The sequence below is a fragment of the Scyliorhinus torazame genome, chromosome 3 (assembly GCF_047496885.1).
Source record: "Scyliorhinus torazame isolate Kashiwa2021f chromosome 3, sScyTor2.1, whole genome shotgun sequence".
Lineage (NCBI taxonomy): Eukaryota > Metazoa > Chordata > Chondrichthyes > Carcharhiniformes > Scyliorhinidae > Scyliorhinus > Scyliorhinus torazame.
In genome coordinates this window covers 47,920,190-47,945,430 of record NC_092709.1, presented here as the reverse complement: position 1 = coordinate 47,945,430, position 25,241 = coordinate 47,920,190, and the positions used below count along the sequence as shown (strand labels likewise).

The following is a 25,241-nucleotide window of genomic DNA, read 5'->3' as shown; positions in this document are numbered from 1 at the left end:
TATTAGCTTGGGCCTCTGGATTATAAGCACAATGACATTGCCACTATGTATCAGGATGCATTTTATATCCTTAGGATGTTCCAAGTGCTACACAATTACTTTTGAACTCATAGGCAAACAATGCTGCCAATTTTATCCACAGCAAGGGCAGCACGGTGGTGCAGTGGGTTAGCCCTGTTGCCTCACGGCTCCGAGGTCCCAGGTTTGATCCTGGCTCTGGGTCACTGTCTGTGCGGAGTTTGCACATTCTCCCTGTGTTTGCATGGGTTTCGCCCCCACAACCCAAAGATGTGCAGCCTCGGTGGATTGGCCACGCTAAATTGCCCCTTAATTGGGAAAAATGAATTGGGTACTCTAAATTTATTTAAAAAAAAATTTTTTTAGCCACAGCAAGATTCCACAAAGAGCATGGCAACACAATGGTTAGCACAGTTGCTTCACAGCTTCAGGGTCCCAGGTTTGATTCCCAGCTTGGGTCACTGTCCTGTCTGTGCGGAGTCTGAACGATCTCCCAGTGTCTGCGTGGGTCTCCTCCGGCTGCTCCAGTTTCCCCCCACAGTCCAAAGATCTGCAGGTTAGTGGATTGGCCAAGATAATTGCCCTTAGTGTCCAAAAGGGATAGGTGGGGTTATGGGGATAGGGTGAAGGTGTGGGCTTAAGTGGGGTGCTCTTTCCAAGGGCCGATGCAGACTCGATGGGCCGAATGGCCTCCTTCTGCACTGTAAATTCTATGATTCTAGAAGTGGGCCCAGTAAATCTTTTTTTCTGGTGGTAAAATCTAGTTAAGAAATTGGAGATTTCCCCCTCTCTTCTTCGAATATTGTTGTTGGATCTTTCACATTCATTCAAACAGTGTCCTCAGCTTAATATTAATCTGAAAGACAAATAAAATAAATAATTTTTGGAAGAGAATAAGGAAGTAAAGCATGGGCATAATTCTCCCGTAACATTTCTATGTGTGCTCTCCGGCGGAAAGTGAGGTGCAATTCCCGTTGGGTGGATGGTGCGATCCAGATCATAATCCATCCACCCTTAGAAACCTTTTTGGAGCCAGAGGTGATTCGCGCCATTGGAACCGAAGAAGCCGGCAATGCCAGATCATCAGAGGTTGGGCCCCAATCTCAGAATAGCCCTACCAGCCACTGGCACTGCCAGGCTGGCATTGCCAAGGTGTCAGGTGGCAGTGCCAATGCACTGTCTGTCCATCCATGTCCCTGACCACTCAGGGGTTCCAAAAGGCCTCCATCGACTTGGTCATAACATCTATCCAGGCAATAAAATGGTGGCTGCAAGCAGATCCTCATTGAGGAGCCCTTGGACTGTAATTTCTGAATATTGTCAGCTTCTTAAATGACTGAAAACTACAGGCATGCTGTTCAGCCATAAAAGGTTGAAGAAGACCCCCTATAAAAAGAAAAGCAGTCAGACAGAGCACCTGGTCTTTCTAGGAAGCACTTCAGAACAAAGAAAAAGCCTCTATGAAAAAATTGCTCAAAATGAAGCACTTCCGAGTTAATGAACTGTGAAGAGCTATAAAAACAAACACAGCTAAACCCTCCTTTGAAATAACCTGACAATCAAGAGGCTTGTAAAAGTTAACAGACCGTGAAATTGAATGTAAACAATGCAGTTCAGAGGTTTTAGGTTTCTCAGCAAGTCAGAGGCTTGAAAAGGTTAACTGGGGATGAGATTGAATGTGAAAAAAGCACTTCAAAAGGTTTCCTACGCATCAGAGGGAAGACTTTTACCTTCACCTGACAGATCTCTGAACTTGACATACTGGGAGAGATGTCGAAAGTTTTCAAAGCTATGGAGGAAAGATGTTTACCTTTATCTGACAGCTTTCAAATTGACATGCTGAAAGAGAGTTAGATTTTCAAAGTGCAGAAGTGGACTTGCCACATGACTGCCATCCCCAGAAAGACTCCTGACCTGAGTCCCTGCATCCCAAGCCCCCCCCCCCCACCCCCAACCCCCAGCACCCCTAAAGGACCCCGCTTGGCACCCTAGCGGTAAATGTACAGAGGACGTTTATCCACTTCTTCGCCCTTGGTGTCCATAGCGCCTGGTCCCAGTAGTGATTTGCAGCTCGGTGACTTCCTGCTGGGGGCCGGGGTGGATGTGGATGACTACCAGAAGTCGCAAATGTGTTTAAAATGAATGCAAGTTGTGATCAGGATCTCGCCCTTTGTGGTCACACCAGCTGGAGCAGGCCGAGAGAATCGGAAACTAATTTGCGACCGGTACAAATCCCGTTTTGGGCTTTTCTGCAATTCTCCCGACATAGCAGGATTTGCGCTGGGCGCAACGCTGCCGGAGAATCACCCCACATGTCTTTACTCATGCAGTATGCTAATACTGCAGAATATTGCACCATGACAACAAAGGATGTTGAGGTGAAACATAGGAACAGGCCATTCAGCCTCTCTAGCCTGTCCCAGCATTCAATGAGATAATAGCTGATGAGGGATTGGGATGACCCTTGCCCTCATCATTAAAGTGTCGGAAAGTTAACTTCTAGTCTCTGTTAGAGAGCTGCTGAACAGGTCGTTAGCATATCTCCAGAGACGAGAGAGGGATCAAAGCGAAATTCTTCCCTCGTGCTGCCCTTTTTCAAAGCAGGGTTGGTGGAACTCTTGGGCGTTGATCACTGTCCTGCTTTTGGTTAAAATCGCTGTGCAAACACTGGAACGAATACCAAGAAAGAGTAGTGGTGGGGGAAAAAAAGAGAGATTACACTGAAGAAGGATTTTTTCCTGCCCTCCTTAGCACTAGGGTATGTTGGTAGCTTGTATTTGAAAATTGCTTCAGGAAAGCCAGAGAAAGTATACTGTTTTCTTTAGAATTCAGCTGGCATTTATTTTCAGTGGCTCAGCAGGGTAGGATTCTGTGCAATGTTGAGGCCTGACCTGGCAGATTATTAATAAATCATAAGTGTTATGCAATATGTAATTTGACTGTGCACGTCCTGGGCTATATGTGGTGCATCACTTATAAATTATATCATAGGTTATACTTAATATTTTAAACCATGCTCCAATCCTCAACGTGTTCTATTACGAGCCCACTCACAACACATAGGCATAACGTGCTTGTATTTCAATCAATATGGATGCCAGCACTCTAAGGGAAAGCAGCACTATTACTGCCAATAACTTTATTTTCCACCTGAGAGAAGCCAATATTTTACCAGTTTGCCATGTTTCCTTCATCCCTGTCTCTGAAAACTGGTACTCACTCAGTAGAAATAAAGGATGTGGACATTCTGAATACCTGATGCCATCAGTGCAGCAAATAATTCCTCCTTTCCATTTGATTGTGTGACCATTGACAGAGATCAAGTCAGACAAAAAATTGTGAACACCACAAAAGAAAAACAACAATTAGTACGAAACGCCAAAGTGCTTTTACGTCCATATCTTTGGACTTGAGAAGAAAAGACACGCTTATGACTTTGTCACATCGTTGGTCAGAGAGGACTCCAGCATGCACTCTATATGGTTGCAACAATGGCAAAATACATTCTCTAATAGCAATGGCGTTGAAAATATTCTCTGAAAATAGTCCTTTGGACTATTCTCCAGGGAAAGTAAGTGGGAACATAGAATGGAAGATCAACTGAACATAGTGCTAGTAAAGGGGAAATATGAGTAGCTAATATTGATAAATCTATTAAAAAGCAATACTGAGGGCGGCACGGTTGGCAGAGTGGTTCGACAGCTTGCTCACAGCACCAGGGATGCCGGTTTCTATCTGTGGGTCACTATCTGTGTGGAGTCTGCACGTTCTCCCCGTGTCTGCGTGGGTTTCTTCCGGGAGCTCCAGTTTCCTCCCACAGTCCAAAGATGCGCAGGTTAGATGGATTGGCCATGCTAAATTGCCACTTAGTGTCCAAAGATTAGGTGGAGTCATGGGGATATGGTGGGTGTGGGAGCCTAGGTAGGGTGCCCTTTCAGAGGGTCAGTGCAGACTCGGTGGGCCGAATGGCCTTTTATGCACTGTAGGAATTCTATGATTCTATGATTTAACGTGGAACAGAGAACACATGCAAATTGTTCCAGCTGGGCGATGGTTTACGTGACAGTAAGCTCCGTTTGTGCCAGTCTAAGGATGGAATATATGAGTAACCAGTTAGCGATAGAGGGGGCTTGCTTTTCATCATGGAGATGGGAATTGGGAATTTTTCAGACGTTACAATCCTTCCTCAGTCCAAGCAGTGCTGCAGATGGGATTTTCATCTCCTGAGGGCAGCATGGCCTGGAGTCGGGCTTGTTGTCTCCGGCGGAAGGCTCATGGTGGCAGGATCTAAAGGTGACCAGGTTGAACAGCCCTCTTCCATTCGCAGAGACATCGCCACAGTTCTTCAGATCAGTGTAAAGCTCGCCCTTCAACCTTAGCCCTGCAATCCTCCTAAACACCATACCATTCACATCATTCACCTGCCCTTCACCCCTTTACCGTCCTCAAACCCAGATGCAATTTCATCCCTTTTCCCACCAGCCTCAATTTTTAGGCTGGTTCCAGGCAGAGAACAGCAGTGCCGCTTCTAGCCACTGCATCTCTGTGCTAGGCCAGGTTGGAGAGCTGTCGGCCAATCTGATTAGCCATAAGATCTCATGGTTGGGACTCCCTTCCAAGGGTGGATGCTCAAGTAGTGTTAAATATGCAAAGGGTGGACGAGGTGACATCATAACTTAGCTTGAGTATGCTCACCTGTATTTCAGCAAGTGCTCCGGCTGCCAGCACCACGTTTGGCAGGATTTACCTGACCTAAAAAGGGCAGGGATTTTCCAATAAGGATCCTACTCCATTCTCCTATCCCTTGTCCTATTCAAGAACAGTGATGGAGAAAATAAAAATTGTGCCTTGTACGTGCCAACCTTAGTCTTGCCCATCTTTCCGTTTATCACAGTTTGATATTGTTAGATCGGAGGGAAGCAGCCACACATAGGCAGTAGTTTAGAGCACAAAGTGGTTTATAACTAGTCAATTTAGAATGAGAGCGTTTCCTTCCGCAACCTGCACCCAAGTCCGGGTTTTTGTACTCGACGGGCTACACCTGTTAGAAGTCCCGTCCCATTACCGGGGAAGTTCATATTCCCCGGAGGGGCACGGGAAACCTGATGGTTCCTATCCAGTGACCTCTGCTGGGGTTATAACAGATACCGTGCGTTTTTAAAACCAATTTGCATCTGTCAATACAACAGGAGAATGGAGCTTTGCTCAGGTTGGAGATGAAATTCTAGGGACTGAGAGGTGTATGGATAATAATGGAAATGGTTATGAAAATGATAACTACTGACAGCAGGAGAGAACCAGGTTCAAACATACAAGGCTTAGAGGAAGGAAAATGGAAATGAGTAAATCTTATTCTTAAACGTCCATGCTCGCTTGGATCAGATTAATTTTCTCTTCAGAATAATACTATTGCATTTATTCGGCAACAAATTTAGAAAAGTTATGTATTTTTTCATTTTGCATGTGCATAGTCACAGAGCAAAGTTATAGCTTTGTCAAGGGCTAGTTGGAGTTCTTTAATCCCAACTTTAAGTTGAGTCAGTTAACACTCCTTGACGTTGTGAGTCATTGTTCAGACTGCACCACATCTGCAGCCTTGATGGTTTTGGTGACCCCAATGATGTTGGTTGGCTGCACAGAACTTTGGCCATGTCCGGGTACGGTTATAAGGATCCACTGTCGCCGCAGGAGATCAAAGTCAGGGTGCCAAGCAGTCGGGACTACAATGAGAAAGTGGCCAGTTTACTGAGGATGTTATTGCAGATTTTAATATTTCCTATATCATGATCAGTTGCTATCTGTTCATAAGGGTTCTATCATGAGTGACGCTGAGATAAACAGTATGTGGATCATTCTTCAGTCTCTGGCCATTCGGAGTGAAATTCATTTCCCTCTGAGCCCTTTGTATTTTGAAGGTGGAATGTGCAAGAGACTGTTTTCCTTTGGAAAAGTAAAGCTTTATAAAACACAACCACCTTGGATTGATTGATTGATCTACTGGCACATGTACTGAAGTACAGTGAAAAGTATTTTTCTGCGACCAAAGGAACGTACACCGTATGTACATAGTAGACAAAAAGAATAATCGACAGAGTACATTGACAAATGGTGCATCGACAAATAGTGATTGGTTACAGTGCAGAACAAAGGCCAAACAAAGCAAATACATGAGCATGAGCAGCGTAGGGCATAGTGAATAGTGTTCTTACAGGGAACAGATTAGTCCAAGGGAGAGTCATTGAGGAGTCCAGTAGCTGTGGGGAAGAAGCTGTTCCTATGTCTGGATGTGCGGGGCTTCAGACTTCTGTATCTTCTGCCTGATGCGAGTTATGTTGAGCTAACTTTCTGGATTTTCTAAAGATATTAATACAATAGTGGACAAGAAATTGACGTTGGTTGTGTACGCAGATTTTAAAAAGACATTTAACATGATTTCAGATCAACTATTAAGAGTTAAGCGTTTGAGGATAAAGTGCTAGGTTATAAAATAAAATGATCCAGTCATAGGAAATAGAAGGCGGACATCAAAATACACTTTCAAAACTGTAAACATACAACATGCATACAGTGCAGAAGGAGGCCATTCGACCCATCGAGTCTGCATCGACCCACCTAAGCCCTCACTTCCACCCTATCCCTGTAACCCAATAACCCCATCTAACCTTTTTGGTTACTAAGGGCAATTTATCATGGCCAATCCACCTAACCTGCACGTCTTTGGACTGTGGGAGGAAACCCACGCAGGCACGGGGAGAATGTGCAGACTCCGCACAGACAGTGACCCAGCGGGGAATCGAACCTGGGACCCTGGTGCTGTGAAGCCACAGTGTTAGCCACTTGTGCTGCCCAGTAAAGAAAAGATTTGCGGAGTACTTCAGGGATTGGTCCTCTGGCCCTTACTATAAGACTTGGAAAAGATCGTGAAATCCAAATCTCTTGGTTTGCAGATAATGGTAAAAGTGGAGACAGAGCAAATGGTAAGGCATTAATGCAATCATGTATAGAAGGATTATAAAAAAGACAAACAGCATACTTGATTGCATTAGAAGTGGGATAGAATAGAAATCAACAGAGATGATTATGTTACTGTATAAGAGGTTATCCGATCTAACCTGAAGTGGTGTGTAGTAAATACTAACCATTCAATCTTGTAAATAACTGGAATTGGTCTCGAATCAAATTTCTGAAGAGATTTTTGAAAATTGACTTTGTTGGAAAAAAGGAAATATTGAGGTCATCTAATTAATAACATCTTTTGTACAAAGGAAATTGAATCCAAGCAAAGGTTTTTTGTGAATAAATGCCAGAAAATGGATTATTGAAAAACAGATGCTGAAACAGAACAGAACAGGGGCTGATTTAGCACAGGGCTAAATCGCTGACTTTGAAAGCAAACCAAGGCAGGCCAGCAGCATGGTTCAATTCCCGTACCAGCCTCCCCGAACAGGCGCCGGAATGTGGCGACTAGGGGCTTTTCACAGTAACTTCATTTGAAGCCTACTTGTGACAATAAGCAATTTCCATTTCCATTCCATTCCAGTTTGATGCATTCATGTAAATACATCCATTCTCATCTCCATCTGTTAAAGATCAACCAACTGGACAGCCACTCTGAACAATTACAGAACAAATTTGTTTTCTGGATAATTAGTGAACCAAAGTCCTGCTGGAAATTAGGAGTATTTAAGCTGTTGTACCAGCACCAAGTGGGGTGCATGGAGTAATGTCATTTTTGTCAAAAATCTGTGCATTCAGTAGTTGAATCCGATGAGCAACAGAACCACGCGATATCCGATTCACTGAAGACGTTGTTTGAAGTTCAGGCTTTGCATAATCCAGCCAAAATTTTTGCCACTCTAGCAGCTAACTTACTGAGAAATAGATGATTCTGTTCACCGCGACCTGTACTGACTTCTGCAGGTTCTAGCTGGCCAGGAATCTCCCCCGCTCTTACCACTCACCGAAGGCGTATTTGAAGGATTTGCAGGTTGATAATCAACACGTTTAATCACTTTATTAATGCGCCTTCCATGGTCATTAAGTCCCAGAGTATGACTCGAACCCAGAGCTTCAGGCTCAGAGGCAGGGATCCTAACCACTGCACCGCAAGATCTCCAGTAATGAACTGTACAACTTCAAAAGCAAATGATCGAATCTCAGTGAATATTCAGGTTTTCGTGTCGATATTGCAGTCTTTTCAGTAACTGCAGGATTGATTATACAATTCACCTGAAAACGGTGACTGCATGTTTTCCAGAAGACTGGTAAGATCCTGCTCACAGTATCTCATTACCAGGAAAACACTGGCCAATTGGTTTCCCACCATTACTAAGTTTACTGCCACAATATTAGGGTTAGAGGAGCAGATTGATCCTCCCAAATCGGTTTCCTATCTTAACACACCTTTTATCCGTCATCAGCAACTTGGGCACCTTAAGGTCTCTGTGAATATTCACACTTGGTAAAATAACAACTGACTTTCTATAAATCAAGTCAAACAACTGGCTAATATCTTCTCTGTCCAATCAGCTCGGGACTCAGTGCAGTGGTTAAATGGGAGGTGATTTCTGGGCGGGGCTTTTCTCAAATTTATCTGAACTTATTTATCAAATTAAGCTTCAAAGTTTTCGAAGACTTGTGTAATGAACTTAACATATGAAACTGTGATGTAGAATTGGGGTGTTTCTTATTGAAGTTTCACTATTTATCTTCAGTAGTCTTGTCACCCTTGAAGGCTAACTGCTGTAATAGATTTCAGAGTGCTGGTGGATTGGTCTTGAAGAGAATGCAATAATGTTACCAGCTCATTAAGTAAACGGAAAATTTCTGAACTCAGTGACACATAATGGCTGCTCTGGGGTTGCACACCTGGAAATTGGTGTGGGCCGTATTGGAGCAAGAATGCTCAGTCTGTGAAAAATGCACGAGAATCTGGAGGCCCTGAAATCGGCAACTAGTCTAATTTAATTAATTACAAAGAGCTGCTGCCACATGTTGTGTCTCCATAGGCAGCTCCTCACTTCACCCTGCTCCATTTCTGATGAGATGCATTGGATAAATCCAGATGGTGATGGACTTTGTGAAGTCAGAACAGATCAGGCAACATAGGGATATAATCCCTTGTGAGGACGGGGTTTTGCTGTGGGGTTGCAAAGTGAATGTGCCATCCCCAGGGGGGAGGGCAGTCTCTTCTCCAAGAATTACACAGCGGTCACCCTGGCCAGTCCAAAATGAAGGTGCTGGCCAGGGGTTACATTTGGCGATTAGGGATCGACAAGGTGATCGATAGTATGGTCAATCAATGCAAACAGTTTCAGACTCAACACGACCTTCCACCTGTGGCAAGTTTGCACCCATGGGAATGGCCGGGGAGCCCCTGGACAATGCTCCACATTATCTTTGCAGGTCCCCTTTTGGGTATGATGTTTTTGATTGTGGTGGACGCCTACTCGAAGTGGCTGGATGTTCATCCTATGTGTTCAACCACTGCGACAGCCACCGCGAACAAGCTGCGTCAAATTTTTGCCATTCACAGCCTACCCGAGGTACAACCTTCACAACCGAAGACTTTCAATTCTTTGTTAAGTCCAGTGGAATCCAGCACGTGAGGACAGCCCCTACCATCCTGCTTCAAATGGGCTGGTTAAAAGAACTGTCCAAAGTTTCAAAGCATCAATTGTAAAATGAACTAACCGGCCATGACTTTGTTTAGTGGACTTCTTGCTCTCGTACAATTAAACCCCATATACCACCACTGAGGTCACCCCGGCTGAGTTGTTAATGGGCAGATGTCTCAGGATCAGACTTGACCACATTTTTCCAAATTTGTCAAGGAGTGTTGAGGCTAAGCAAGCCTCACAGAAAGGCCACCACAACACAGCCAAGAAGGACAGGCTGTTTCAAACAGACCATTTAGTTTACTGCGGAACTTTGGTAGAGGACACAGAATGGTTATGTGGGAAGGTTGATGCCAGGCCTGGGGACTGTCATCCCTGAAAATGGGTGGGTGGACTCTATCCCAGCTACCAGTTTACCATTTGCCGAGTTGGCGGTGTTAGAACCAAAATCTTCTCAAGGGTAATCATAAGGGGCCACAGAAGGAGTTCGAATGGTAATCAGTACTGCCCTACTTTGGACTCTACCAATTTGCCTGCCCTTGCTGTAGACTTGGATGCCTCCAATCTGGAAACGTCACTTGCCAAGATGAGAGATTCAACAAGAGTTAGGAAGTCACCTGAAAGACTTACCTTACCAACTGTGCTTTAAGCTCCCTTACTGTAATTCTCTTTGTCTGTATATAATTGTAAATAAGAGTTTTTCTGCTTTTGAATTTCAGAGATCTGTGAGGGAACCTAAGGGGAGAGCAATGTGGTAGCGTGGTCCCTTCAAGGAGTGATCCTTCATGGTCCACGTGAATGGCCCGAAGCGTATGGGGATAGAGCATGTGAACTTTAACCTATCAGGTGTTTGGGCACAGACCAGGATGTTGGTGTTTGGTCAGAGTTAGCTTGGGAGTTCAGGGGACTAGATCTGTGTAGAGGTTGTACTGTTCTGTAGATAAAGTTCATCTTCGTTAAATAAATCACTGTTGTGATTTAACGTTGCCTCACCGCTTGCCTCGCAATACAACAGCCCTTAATCGAATTACATTTTCGTGAAATATGGGGCGTCATTCTCCGACCCCCCAGCGGGTCGGAGAATGGCCGTTGGCCGCCGTGAATCCCGCCCCCGCCGGTTGCCGAAGTCTCCGGTACCGGAGATTGGGTGGGGGCGGGAATCGGGCCACGCCGGTTGGCGGGCCCCCCCCCCGCTCGATTCCCCGGCCTGGATGGGCCGAAGTCCCGCCGATAAATTGCCTGTCCCACCGGCGTAAATTAGAGTACCTATTTACCGGCGGGACAAGGCGGCGTGGGCGGGCTCCGGGGTCCTGGAGGGGGCGTAGGGCGATCTGACCCCGGGGGGTGCCCCCACGGTGGCCTGGCCCGCGATCGGGGCCCACCGATCCGCGGGCGGGCCTGTGCCGTGGGGGCACTCTTTCCCTTCCGCCTCCGCCACGGTCTCCACCATGGCGGAGGCAGAAGAGACTCTCCCCACTGCCCATGCGCGGGAAACTATCAGTGGTCGCTGACGCTCCCGCGCATGCGCCGCCCCGACATGTCATTTCCGCGCCAGCTGGCGGGGCAACAAAGGCCGTTTCCGCCAGCTGGCGGGGCGGAAATCCCTCCGGCGCCGGCCTAGCCCCTCAATGTTGGGGCTCAGCCCCCAAAGATGCGGAGCTGTTTTGGGCGCCAGTCGGCGGACATCGTGCCGTTTGGGGAGAATTTCGCCCATGATTCCCAGATCGCCCTCCTCACGGTAAAAATGTGGAAAACATAGCAGTAAATGATTATAGCGTTAACAAAATTTGAAAGATTTTTTAATTCATTTATGGGATGTGATGGTTAGGCCAGAATTTATTGCCCATCCCTAGTTGCCCTTCAGAAGGTGGTGGTGGTGAATTGCCTTCTTGAACCACTGCAGTCCTTGAGGTGTAGGTACACCCACTGTGCTGTTAGGGAGGGTGTTCCAGGATGTTGCCTCCGTGACAGTGAAGGAAAGGCGATTTATTTCCAAGTCAGGATGGTGAGTGACTTGGAGGGGAACCTCCAGGTGGTGGGGTTCCCAGGTACCTGCTGCTCTTGTCCTTCTAGATGATGATGGTCGTGGGTTGGGAAAGTGCTGTCTAAGGAACCTTGGTGAGTTACTGCAGTGCATCTTATAGATGGTACACATGGCTGCCGCTGTTCGTCGGTGGTGGAGGGTTTGAATGTTTGTGGAAGGGGGAGCAATAAAGCGGGCTGCTTTGTCCTGGATAATGTTGAGCTTCTTGAGTGTTGTTGAAGCTGCACTCATCCAGGCAAGTGGAGAGTATTCCATTACACTCCTGATTTGTTCTTGTAGATGGTGGACAGGCTTTGAGAGTCAGGAGGTGAGTTACTTGCCGTAGGATTCCTAGCCTTTGACCTGCCCTGGTAGCCACAGTATTATTATGGCTAGTCCAGTTCTGATCAATGGTAACCCCCAGGATGTTGATTTTGGGGGATTCAGCAATGGTAATGCCACTGAATGTCAAGGGGTGGTGGCTAGATCCTCTCTTGAAGGAGGTGGTCATTGCCTGGCACATGTGTGGCATGAATGTGACTTGCCACTTGTCAATTCAAGCCTGGATATTGTCCCGGTCTTGCTGAATTTGGACATGGACTGCTTCATTATTTGAGGAGTCGCGAATGGTGCTGAACATTGTGCAGTCATCCGCAAACATCCCCACTTCTGACCTTATGATGGAAGGGAGGTCATTGATGAAGCAGCTGAAGATGGTTGGGCCTTGGACACTACCCTGCAAAATTCCTGGCCTGAGTGATGAATTCATATTAGATGTTAAGTGTATTAAATTGATATGCCATCAGTGAACACACGACGAGTGGTGAACGTAACTAAGACTTTAATACACTAAACAGAAAGCCTCCTGACCTCTGATCCCGAATTGGATCAGAGGCGGAGACCAGCCACCTTTATACATGAGCCCGAGGGGAGGAGCCACAGGCGGAGGCAGCAGGGACTAGCCCAGGCATGTAACAATACAGCAGTACAATACAATACAGTGGGTTTACCACAGACACTACCCTGCAAAATTCCTGCAGTGATGTCCTGGAGCTGAGAGTATTGACCTCCAACCACCATAACCATCTTCCTTTGTGCCAGGTATGAGTCCAAGCAATGGAGAGTTTTGCACCTGATTCCCATTAACTCCAGTTTAGGTGGGACTCCTTGATGCCATACTCAGTCAAATGCTGCATTGATGTCAAGGGCAGTCATTCTCACCTAACCTCTGTCATTCAGCTCTTTTGTCTATGTTGAACCAAAGCTGTAATGAGGTCAAAAGCTGAGTGACCCTGGTGGAACCCAAACTGATTGTCCGTGAGCAGGTTATTGCTGAGTAAGTGCCACTTGCTATCAATGTTGATGACTTCTTCCATGACTCACACAAAATGCATCATCAAATCAGTCTTGGCACCCAACTTCAGAAGAGGTTGGAACACAATTAATTCTTGTATATTCTATTTTAGCTAAAACGAGACAAATATCACATTAATAGAAAGTGTACAAACCAGTCCCTCAGCCTTTCAAGCTGTACGCAATGAATATTGTGTGGATCTAAATATAGTTTAGTGTTAGGAGTCGATGGATTTTAAAGCTGCAGTATATTCTCAAGAGCCTAATTCGATTACTTGGTGTTATAGTTAGTGAGGTAGATTATGTAAATTACTTAAACCTGAATCTCTGCTGGTGAAATGAAACTTGGGTTGTGATTTGTTCAAACTTGGGCTTGATTTCAGGTTCTGTGTAAATTCATGAACATTGAACCAAGAGAAACATCCATCTTTTCTACATTTTTTGTGTTTGCTGTGATTCATTTGCTTGATATGACCTGGATGTTTTGCATATCAATGCCTAATTTTCCTTTGAGCTGATTTAGCAGTGAATTCTGAGCAGCAGTTAATGCAGTTTAATTTGGGAACAATTAGTTTATCTACTGAGTTTCTGAACTATACAGACTAGGGAGGTTCTTGCTTTTTGCAGAGTTGACTTGTTATTGTGGTAGAGTTAGGGACCGAACCTCTTATCATTGAAACTGGACACGTGAGTGCTAAGTGCGGATAGTCTAGAGCAGGATTTTTCAAACTGCAGGTCTCGACCCAGGGATGCATTGCTGGCGGATGTTGGGAGGGTCGCGCAGCGTTCCCGATTGCAGGCCAAGCGCCCAAAGGCCGCAACCAGCTTTTAAGAATGCCGGCCACGACTGGATGTTAAATGAGAACAATGCAGTCTTCTTGTCAGAAGTGGTGGCAGAGAACAGGTCACACGCCCTGCACATACACCGTGCTTTGGCACAAAATCATGGAGGAGAGATTACTCCATTTTCTAGCTGAGAGCAAGCAAGGCAACAGAAGAACTGAAGAGGGATTGTTTTGTTATAAGGAGGAGAGGGCCTGAGGCACAAACAGGCCAGTATCTCACAACTGAATACGCTGGAGAGAGCTGCGTAGGAGAGTCCACAGCAGGACAAAGCAGTGTGAGTGCGAGCTGTATATAGAGCACCCGGGCCTTTTGGTGAACAGCCTACTAAAAAGAAACTGAAATCGGGAACAAAGCAGTATAATGATGATTTCTTGAGATATGGCTTTGTTAATTGTGCCAATGAAAATCAGGATGCAAAGTTATATGCAGGGAGGTTCTGCAAATGAGAGTTGGATGTGAACTATCTCTTACTTTGCAGACACCTTTTCAATTCTAAACAAACTGAACCTCAAATTGCAAGAGAAGGATGATGATTGCTTTCGGCATTGTGAAGAAATAGATGCTTTCCAAAAGCCATTGAAATTTTGGCAAGTGTGAACACAAAGCCTAAACTACTACATTTTCTCCACACTGCTCCAACACATCTAAGAAAACAGTGTTAGTAAGGAAACGGTCAACAGACTGGAAAGCATTATTCAGTCGCATCTGGGCTGTGCTGATCAACAGTTTTTGTCGCTACTTTCCAGAGAAGAACTTTCAGATTTTGAAAGAGAAGAGGTGGTGAAAAATCCTTTTGTATTTGCGACCTCGGAGTCAATTATTAACTTACAGCTGACTACAAATGAAGAGACTGAACTTCTGCGCCCCGCCTGCGACAGCACATTAAAAACATGCCAAAGTCCATGAGGCTGTTAGCATTGTGGAGTAGCATCTCCGAGGAGTATCCAGTGTTGAGGAAAACAAGTAATGTGTTGCTATTGCTCTTCACAACTACCTACATGTGTGAGGTTGGATTTTCCATCCTCACAAAGATGAAGACCAACACAAAGGAACTGGCTATACTCTGCACCTGATATGCACATTGCCCTCTCCTCCTGTGAACCTGATTGGAGTGAGATCATGAAGATGAGCAAAAATGGTGTGTTGCGAAGGTCGGCCGACGTGGGTCGCTAAGGTCGGTCGGTTGGTGAAAGTGGATCCCGGGGGAAAAAGTTTGAAAAACACTGGGCTAGATCAGCTATAATATATCTCCCGTGAGGAAATGGGCTGCCACCATTCAATACCAGAAAATAATGACCACTTTATGAAGTACCAGAGGTTGACTGGCCTCCATGGAACTTTCCCTACCAAGACTTCAATGTATTTAATATGGTGTGTTGCGAAGGTCGCCCGACATGGGTCGTCAAGGTCGGTCGGTTGCTGAAAGTGGATCCCTGGAAAGAAAGTTTGTAAAACACTGGGCTGGATCAGCTATAATATATCTCCCATGAGGGAATGGGCTGACAGCATTCAATACCAGAAAATAATGGCCACTTAATGAAGTACCAGAGGTTGACTGGCCTCCATGGAACTTTCCCTACCAAGACTTCAAAGTATTTAATATTTCTAAGAGGGGGAAGAAAATTACATTTGTGGATCAGTACCAAGAAGATGTCTCCTAACAATTTTTCTTACCGGGGATGAGGATTACACCTATATGGATGGATTGAAGAGATTGCAAATTCTCCTCCAAAACACACACCATCCTGACTTGGAACTATAGTGCTGTTTCTTCATTGTCACTGGGTCAAAATCCTGGAACTCCCTCCCTAACAGCAATGTGGATGTACCTACACTACATGGACTGCAGAGGTTCAAGAAGATGGCTCACCACCACCGTCTCAAAGGCAATTAGGGACGGGCAATATATGCTAGCCTAATCAGTAATGCCCACGTCCCATGAGAAAATACAAGAGGAGAGACGGGAACAAGACAGGTTGAGAGCAGAAGAGAGGCATTCCGAATTGAAAGGGGTTTTTGCAGTGCAGATAGGGAGAAATTGTTCCTATTCGCAGAGGGTCGCAAATCAGAGGACATTCATATCAGGTGAATGCAAAAGAGCCAATGGAGATGTGAGCAAAAATTATTTTATTTGTCCTTGGTTAGGATCTGGATGCACAGCTTAAGTGGGTGGTAGAGGCAGATTCAATCATGGCTTTCAAAATGGAATTGTATAAGCATCTGAAGAGAAAACATTTGTAGGGTTATGGGGGAAAGGGCTTGGGAGTGGAACTAGCTGATTTACTCATACAGAGAACTGGCATGGATATGAAGGGCTGAAATACCTCTATGTATGCCAAAACCATTCTATGATTTATTATGTTCAAACCACTTGAATGAAGCACTCAAGCAATGAATGCCAAAGAGTGCTTTGTTGAGGTTTACTGGAAGTAAGATAGTCGGGAATCAAGTAGCTCAGGTGCTGAGCCAATTGGCAGGTTGTCCCTAAGTGGGGAAGGCTGATTACAGAAGCAGGAGTGCAGAGGCTGGTAGTGGTCGCGGTATTTCTTTGGAGATAGTCAGAGCATCTTCTGGCTCTACAAAAATACCAGATTAAGGGATTTTGAGCCTGTTTGTGAATTGTCCACTGGTGAAAATACACATCATCCTCTTCCCATTTGCTCTACCTGTTTACACATAGAAATTGGGGTCCCACAATGATATAATATGTTGATTTATATATTTAAACTGATGGACATGATGTGAAACAATTTTTAGACTTGACTGAAAATTGCATGACTTAGGCCTGAGTTTGGATGAATTGCTGCCGTTCATCCATTTTCAGCTGAGAAGTGGGTGACTGGCAAAAATCTCCCCTTGGTGTCTGCTTCAATTCTTCGCGATGGTTGTGTTTTCCACAGCCTCACAATCCTATTTTGTAAAAAGGCTCTTGCCACTCTCTGTCGTAAATCTCTTGCTTTTAATTATTTATATGTGCCGTTCAACTGTTGGGAATGTTCTGTTTCTATTTACCGATCTCATCCCTCCATTGCTTAAAATCCAAGTTCAAATAAATTCTATCAAATCACCTCTCTGCTCTGGCAAAAACAGCACACGTTTTTACTTTTTGCTTGGCTACTTGTATAAATGTAACATCTCTTAAAACCTAAAATGGCTCGGCAGGCCCTGTTTGTCCATCTCAGTTGGCAAATCAAAGCACAATGCTGTGATACTGATTTGCTTATCGATGGAATACTGGTAAACTAAAGCTGCTCGCTTTAACCACCTAGTGGTGTAGACAACAAGAAATGGCAGAAACCAAACTTGAACAATTTTAATTCTCCACATATTGTCTAAGCATTTTATATGGGAATTTTAACCACACATTTGGAAAACTTTCCTATTCGTCTTATCAAGTTGAAATGTTAAAGGAGTGTCAACAAAGTGTCCCTTTATCTGGTATTTGTGTAGATCCAGAAGATGCTCTGACTGTCTCCAAAGAAATACCGAGACCACTACCAGCCTGTGCACCCCTGCCTCTGTAATCGGCCTTCCCCACTTAGGGACAACCTGCCTCACTATAGGTTGGAACATGATGAGCTTGCCAGAGATGCATGAGCCTGCTGGAGCTTTTTCTTCTTAATAGTTGCATCTGATACCTTCAATCCAGACCAGTAAAGGTTATGATGATGCAGTGCATGATTGCTATTGTGATGGCTTTTCAGTAGTAAAGAATAATTATTGTCAAATTATTCACTATTTCTTTAGTAATATTTCCCATTCACCAGTTGGGTAAACTGCAACGTTTATTTGCATTTAACTATAGTGCAGAGGCTTGTAACCTCGACAGAAACCCATGCTTACTAGGGTCATTGATTGGTTACTCGGGCCACATGGCCTCTCGGCAGACCGTCCCTTAAAGGGGGCAAACACCACAAGTGCGATCTAACAGAAAAGTTTCTAAGTGTTATTTGTGGTGGGTTTTTCTGGGAGTTTCTCCCCAACTCTGCCGGCAAGTTCCCCACCATCATCTAACTGCACTTCGTCACTTTTCCAGGCCCGGGGAGTTTCACACTGGGCTAGCCCAGACTTTGGGTGGGATTGACTGGCTATTCACACGGCCGGGATATTCTGGTCCCATGCCAGCGCACGGGTTTCCCGGCAATACAGGGTGCAGTCACTGGGAAATCCCGTTGACAATGGCGTAGTGGGTAAATCCCGCTGGCTGGCCACCTCCGCCGCCGCCGAAAAACACGGGGCGGGTTGGTAGGTAAATCACGTCCTTTGAATTATTTTCATCACGGTGGCACAGTGGTTTGTACTGCTGCCTCACAGTGCCAGAGACCCGGGTTCGATTCCGACCTCGGGTGACTGTCTGTGTGGAGTTTGCACATTCTTCCCTTGTCTGCGTGGGTTTCCTCCAGGTGCTCTGGTTTCCTCCCACAGTCCAAAGATGTGCAGATAAGATGGATTAGTCATGCTAAATTGCCCCTACCCCAGGTGAGGTGGCAGGGATCTGGTGGGGGATGGGGCCTAGGTGGGTGCTCTTTCAGAGGGTCAAGGCAGACTCGATGGGCTGAATGGCCTCCTTTAGCAATGTCGGGATTCCATGATTATTTGATTCTATGATCACTGGGGAGCTGAACTCGCTGGCCAGACCGCTGATCAGAGATCGGGCAACCATTTTGAAAGGGTGCCCTGACCTCTAAGTGAGCTTTAGGGTTCCCCACCCCACCCCCTCTCCCAAGCACAATGTCACCCCCCACACACATATGCAGTACCCCAAGTGATGACATACCTTTATGATGTCACTGAGGCTTCTGGGCCCCCCCACTCCACTTCCAGAAGCCCCAACCTCCCCCCCCCCTCCCCAACTTCCAGAGGTACCTTCAAACCCCCCCTGCAAACCGTTCCACTTTCCATCCATGGCCCTGGCATCCTGGCAGTGCACCTGCCGGCTTTGCAGTGCCAAAGTGACAGTGCAAAGGTTCCCCTGTTCAAGGGGAAGGGCCAGGGGGCTACCCTGCCCTGCCCCTGACCACCTTGGGGTCTTTGATGGCCCGGTAGACCTCCTCGGGTGCTGTTCTAGTTGGGGTCTCCCTGGGGAGGCCAATAGATGCCGGAAGCCCGATAGATCCCGGGTCAACATGCCTAAGCGGGTTTTAAAGCTACTTAGGCGTGTGAGGCTTGGCCCCACCATTGTGGGCGGGATCCTGATCGCGATGACTTGCGAGGTCTAGGTAGATCTCGCGAAGTGTACTGGCTGTTGAGAAGTCCACGGAAGGCCTCTCCCTGCATCTACCAGCTGCGTTGTGCTCTTGTGCAGTCGGTAGCTCGCGCCCCACAGCTCTATACTTTGTTAGAGATAGTATAACAGCTGCAGAAAGGCAGTTCGAGGAGTATCACCCTATTGAGGTAGTATGGGTTGAAGTCAGAAATAGGAAAGGAGCAGTCACCTTGTTAGGAGTTTTCTATAGGCCCCCCAATAGTAACAGAGATGTGGAGGAACAGATTGGGAAACAGATTTTGGAAAGGTGCAGAAGTCATAGGGTAGTAGTCATGGGCGACTTTAACTTCCCAAATATTGAGTGGAAACTCTTTAGATCAAATAGTTTGGATGGGGTGGTATTTGTGCAGTGTGTCCAGGAAGCTTTTCTAACACAGTATGTAGATTGTCCGACCAGAGGAGGGGCAATATTGGATTTAGTACTGGGTAATGAACCAGGGCAAGTGATAGATTTGTTAGTGGGGGAGCATTTTGGAGATAGTGACCACAATTCTGTGACTTTCACTTTAGTAATGGAGAGGGATAGGTACGTGCAACAGGGCAAAGTTTACAATTGGGGGAAGGGTAAATACGATGTTGTCAGACAAGAATTGAAGTGCATAAGTTGGGAACATAGGCTGGCAGGGAAGGACACAAGTGAAATGTGGAACTTGTTCAAGGAACAGGTGCTACGTGTCCTTGATATGTATGTCCCTGTCAGGCAGGGAAGAGATGGTCGAGTGAGGGAACCATGGTTGACAAGATAGGTTGAATGTCTTGTTAAGAGGAAAAAGGTGACTTATGTAAGGCTGAGGAAACAAGGTTCAGACAGGGCATTGGAGGGATACAAGATAGCCAGGAGGGAACTGAAGAAAGGGATTAGGAGAGCTAAGAGAGGGCATGAACAATCTTTGGCGGGTAGGATCAAGGAAAACCCCAAGGCCTTTTACACATATGTGAGAAATATGAGAATGACTAGAGCGAGGGTAGGTCCGATCAAGAACAGTAGCGGGAGATTGTGTATTGAGTCTGAAGAGATAGGAGAGGTCTTGAATGAGTATTTTTCTTCTGTATTTACAAATGAGAGGGGCGATATTGTTGGAGAGGACAGCGTGAAACAGATTGGTAAGCTCGAGGAAATACTTGTCAGGAAGGAAGATGTGTTGGGCATTTTGAAAAACTTGAGGATAGACAAATCCCCCGGGCCTGACGGGATATATCCAAGGATTCTATGGGAAGCAAGAGATGAAATTGCAGAGCCGTTGACAATGATCTTTTCGTCCTCACTGTCAACAGGGGTGGTACCAGGGGATTGGAGAGTGGCGAATGTCATGCCCCTGTTCAAAAAAGGAACTAGGGATAACCCTGGGAATTACAGGCCAGTTAGTCTTACTTCGGTGGTAGGCAAAGTAATGGAAAGGGTACTGAAGGATAGGATTTCTGAGCATCTGGAAAGACACTGCTTGATTAGGGATAGTCAGCACGGATTTGTGAGGGGTAGGTCTTGCCTTACAAATCTTATTGAATTCTTTGAGGAGGTGACCAAGCATGTGGATGAAGGTAAAGCAGTGGATGTAGTGTACATGGATTTTAGTAAGGCATTTGATAAAGTTCCCCATGGTAGGCTTATGCAGAAAGTAAGGAGGCATGGGATAGTGGGAAATTTGGCCAGTTGGATAACGAACTGGCTAACCGATAGAAGTCAGAGAGTGGTGGTGGATGGCAAATATTCAGCCTGGATCCCAGTTACCAGTGGCGTACCGCAGGGATCAGTTCTGGGTCCTCTGCTGTTTGTGATTTTCATTAATGACTTGGATGAGGGAGTTGAAGGGTGGGTCAGTAAATTTGCAGACGATACGAAGATTGGTGGAGTTGTGGATAGTAAGGAGGGCTGTTGTCGGCTGCAAAGAGACATAGATAGGATGCAGAGCTGGGCTGAGAAGTGGCAGATAGAGTTTAACCCTGAAAAGTGTGAGGTTGTCCATTTTGGAAGGACAAATATGAATGCGGAATATAGGGTTAACGGTAGAGTTCTTGGCAATGTGGAGGAGCAGAGAGATCTTGGGGTCTATGTTCATACATCTTTGAAAGTTGCCACTCAAGTGGATAGAGCTGTGAAGAAGGCCTATGGTGTGCTCGCGTTCATTAACAGAGGGATTGAATTTAAGAGCCGTGAGGTGATGATGCAGCTGTACAAAACTTTGGTAAGGCCACATTTGGAGTACTGTGTACAGTTCTGGTCGCCTCATTTTAGGAAGGATGTGGAAGCTCTGGAAAAGGTGCAAAGAAGATTTACCAGGATGTTGCCTGGAATGGAGAGTAGGTCTTACGAGGAAAGGTTGAGGGTGCTAGGCCTTTTCTCATTAGAGCGGAGAAGGATGAGGGGTGACTTGATAGAGGTTTATAAGATGATCAGGCGAATAGATAGAGTAGACAGTCAGAGACTTTTTCCCCGGGTGGAACACACCATTACAAGGGGACATAAATTTAAGGTGAAAGGTGGAAGATATAGGAGGGATATCAGAGGTAGGTTCTTTACCCAGAGAGTAGTGGGGGCATGGAATGCACTGCCTGTGGAAGTAGTTGAGTCGGAAACATTAGGGACCTTCAAGCAGCTATTGGATAGGTACATGGATTACGGTAAAATGATATAGTGTAGATTTATTTGTTCTTAAGGGCAGCACGGTAGCATTGTGGATAGCGCAATTGCTTCACAGCTCCATGGTCCCAGGTTCGATTCCGGCTTGGGTCATTGTCTGTGCGGAGTCTGCACGTCCTCCCCGTGTCTGCGTGGGTTTCCTCCGGGTGCTCCGGTTTCCTCCCACAGTCCAAAGATGTGCGGGTTAGGTGAATTGGCCAATGATAAATTGCCCTTAATGTCCAAATTGCCCTTGGTGTTGGGTGGAGGTGTTGAGTTTGGGTATGGTGCTCTTTCCAAGAGCCGGTGCAGACTCAAAGGGCCGAATGGCCTCCTTCTGCACTGTAAATTCAATGATAATCTATGATTAATCGAGGACAAAGGTTCGGCACAACATCGTGGGCCGAAGGGCCTGTTCTGTGCTGTATTTTCTATGTTCTATGTTCTATGTTATTTTTTTTAATGCGAATAATGCAAACGGTCATTATCAGATAATGCTGGCCGACTGGCTGCCTTCCATTGAAGCAAACGATAAGATTGTATTTGATTAACACTGCTTCAATCCCCTCCTCGACAAAAATCTGAGACACGTCGAGCAGACCAGGCTACGACATAAGATCACTTTATTGTGAAACGCACCTTTGCTGCAATGTAAGTTGGCTGTGGTATTTCAATGTAGGGAGCAGAATGCAAGACAATCATTGATGAGTAATATCGAAATACTGCCCGCTAAAAGTTGCCTATTAAATATGAACTTTGAACAGCATTTTTGATATTGAAATGCAAGTTGTGATATTAGAATGTAAATGTAGTAATGTGAAATTTATCTGTTTTAACAAGACGATAAGCCTTCAAAATCATAAAGAAATTATGGTAATTATCTTTGGGTCAGTCCCGCAATCTCAATCATTGAATTTCATTGGTATCAAATATTCTTGCCTCCAGAGCATAGAATTAACACACTGTCAACATTTATTTTAAATTATGACAACTCTGGGATTTTCCATCATAAGGTAAAATATGTGAAGACAAAAAAAACCAACCTTAATAAAAGCAAATTACTGCAGATTCGAGCATCTGAAACCAAAAGTGAAAATGCTGGAAAATCTCAGCAGGTCTGGTAGCATCTGTAAGGAGAGACCTGTAAGGAAAACCAACCGTAATGTGTTCCACGGACGTACGTTTACTCGTGCGTTGAGCAACCAGAGGATGACGATTGCTATTGACAGTGCTATCTTATCAACATTGCTGCCATCAAATTCGTCTCTCCTATTTCAACAAGAATGACGCCCAAATCCCATGAATAAATTTTTTTAAGTGACATTAAATTAGCAGAGAAAATAATCTGAAGTGAGTGATCTAAGTGCTGGTGCAACCTAAAATGACTCCTGTTTGCCCACCTCAGACTGGCATATAGCAATTGTAATTTCTGCCCTAAGTTTCTATGATTTAACAGCACTTTACAAATAGAATTGGCCATTTTCTTCTGCCAAATCTGAACCTGTAGTTAAAAGTCAGTTTGCGAAATGTATCTCCTGATGTTGTTAGTTAAATAGTGAATTGATTGTCAGCGTTTGCTAGGATATTATGTGTGGCTGTTTCAATTGAACATAGTTCCACTACTTCGGACAGGGAAAATCAGGTTAGGTTTCAGGTTCCTAATAAGCAATTCCTACTGGATGTGCGTGTAGGTAAGAACATGATCTGATGTCTCCTGATGTTTCATAGCTCGCTGATACTCATTGGGTGGAACTTTACCCAAAAATGGCAAAGTTCAGGTTCTGACTGAAAACGGACATGTTTCACCAGATTTTCTCTCCAGATCTTCTGACATGGTCAAAAAAAAGGAGGGGATGTATTTTGTGGCATCACTCTGGCAGGGCAGGGAATCATAGACGTGAGTAAGCTTAGCTCTACAGAGATCTCAAAACAAAAGTAAAGGGCATCTCCCGCCCCCTCTTAAACATCGTCTGCATCGAGGCTTTAGTGCACGCCCCCCCCAACAACATTGCTGGCATTGGAGTTTAGTGGGAGCCCCCTCCCTCCCATGTTAGCACTGTCAGGGGCAGTGCCCTGCCAGCCCGGGGACTACACTGGCCTCCGTGCCCCGGTATGATCATCTCAACTGCTGGAGAAAGTAGTGATTCCCGCTGGTGTGGTGTCACACTGGTTGTGGGGGAGGGTACACAGTGGGGGGCATATGACATCCCCGGATAATATGGCGTACTTAAATGTTTTGAGATAGATGGTAATTGGGCGCGAACCTGATTATGTTGTCTGCGGGGGGGGGGGATCCTTTTATGGCACTCTCGTCAGCGTTAGCGGCCATGGCAGGATTTGCCCTGCGACGAACGGGCCCGGAAAATTCCCCCCTCACAATCTACCTTTGTTGAGGTAACGGATTTTTCTTTGGCCAAAGTAAGAACTTGAGTAGCCTAAGAATCCCAGCTATCATCTGGTTGTTGAAGGGAGAATGGCTTTATTACCCTGTCCAAAAGACACACAGATTTGTTAACCATAAAATCCAAACTTGTTATTTAACGCAGTGTATGTATATTTCCACAGACTGAACAGTTTGTGCATGCTTTTGAAGACCAGTTGCTGAGAAGTGCTCTCTTAGCTCTACATAAGGCACGTCCAAGTTACATCAACAAAAGGCACTCCAATCTTATCCACAATCCAGATGACACGGAGAAACAGTGTGAAAACAGTGAGCGCAGGTCGAGCAAAGATTCAATACCTCACCATGCTGAATATGATGAGGAAGATTGGGCAAGTGATATCTCGAGAAATTTTGCATGATGACTGGCTGAAGTGTTAACCTTGCTCACAGTATCCCAACCATTTTCTATTTTCTTTAATTAGTTATTTCGTAAGAACAGTTCCACACAAGTAAATTCTAAGACCTACATTTCTGTACACTGGTAATGCACCAAATGTAATATATAACATGCAGTAAAATGACATCTAATCTTACTGTAGTTTCAAATCATGCTGTATAATCACACATCAGCTCCAATCATATAGAACCAGATTTTGTGGACAATAGCGCTCACTGCTGCCCTCAAAGAAATATTCTACATGGATCTAGCGATCTCTATGGCTGGGACTTGCTCTTTGCTGGTGACACTATAAATCTGGCGCCAAGTTAAGGGGATCTCCATGCATGCAGCAACAGTAATGATGGCAAGCAGAGTAAGTAGCTGTATATTGAATATTCTCACAGATGGTAAACCAGAAAGTTAAAAATACTTTACCCTTCATTTTTAATTAATGTTTCGGATGGAGAAATAAATGATTATGATTGGATTTAAATAGAAGTTAAAGTATCATGGTAAACGTATCAAAAAATAAAAAATGTGGAGTATTTTTTCATAATGGAAAAATTTTACATTTCCCAAATATAAAATTAGATTTCCAACGCCAGTAAGTGTTGATAACAATAACAACAAAGTTACTGCGCTGTTAGAACCAGTTATACCCTCATTTAACAAAATATAA

General features: G+C 45.1%; 1 protein-coding gene across 8 annotated transcripts in view; it reads left to right on the top strand.

The window, feature by feature from the left end:
• Nucleotides 1-25,241, top strand: part of inpp4b (inositol polyphosphate-4-phosphatase type II B) — a 1,315,761-nt gene that overhangs the window by 1,108,904 nt on the left and 181,616 nt on the right. For all 8 annotated transcript variants that reach the window (XM_072495637.1, XM_072495635.1, XM_072495634.1 and 5 more), the window contains one exon: nt 24,306-24,512. In XM_072495637.1, coding sequence (XP_072351738.1) covers nt 24,306-24,512 — 207 coding nt within the window. The remainder of the gene's footprint in view (nt 1-24,305; nt 24,513-25,241) is intronic.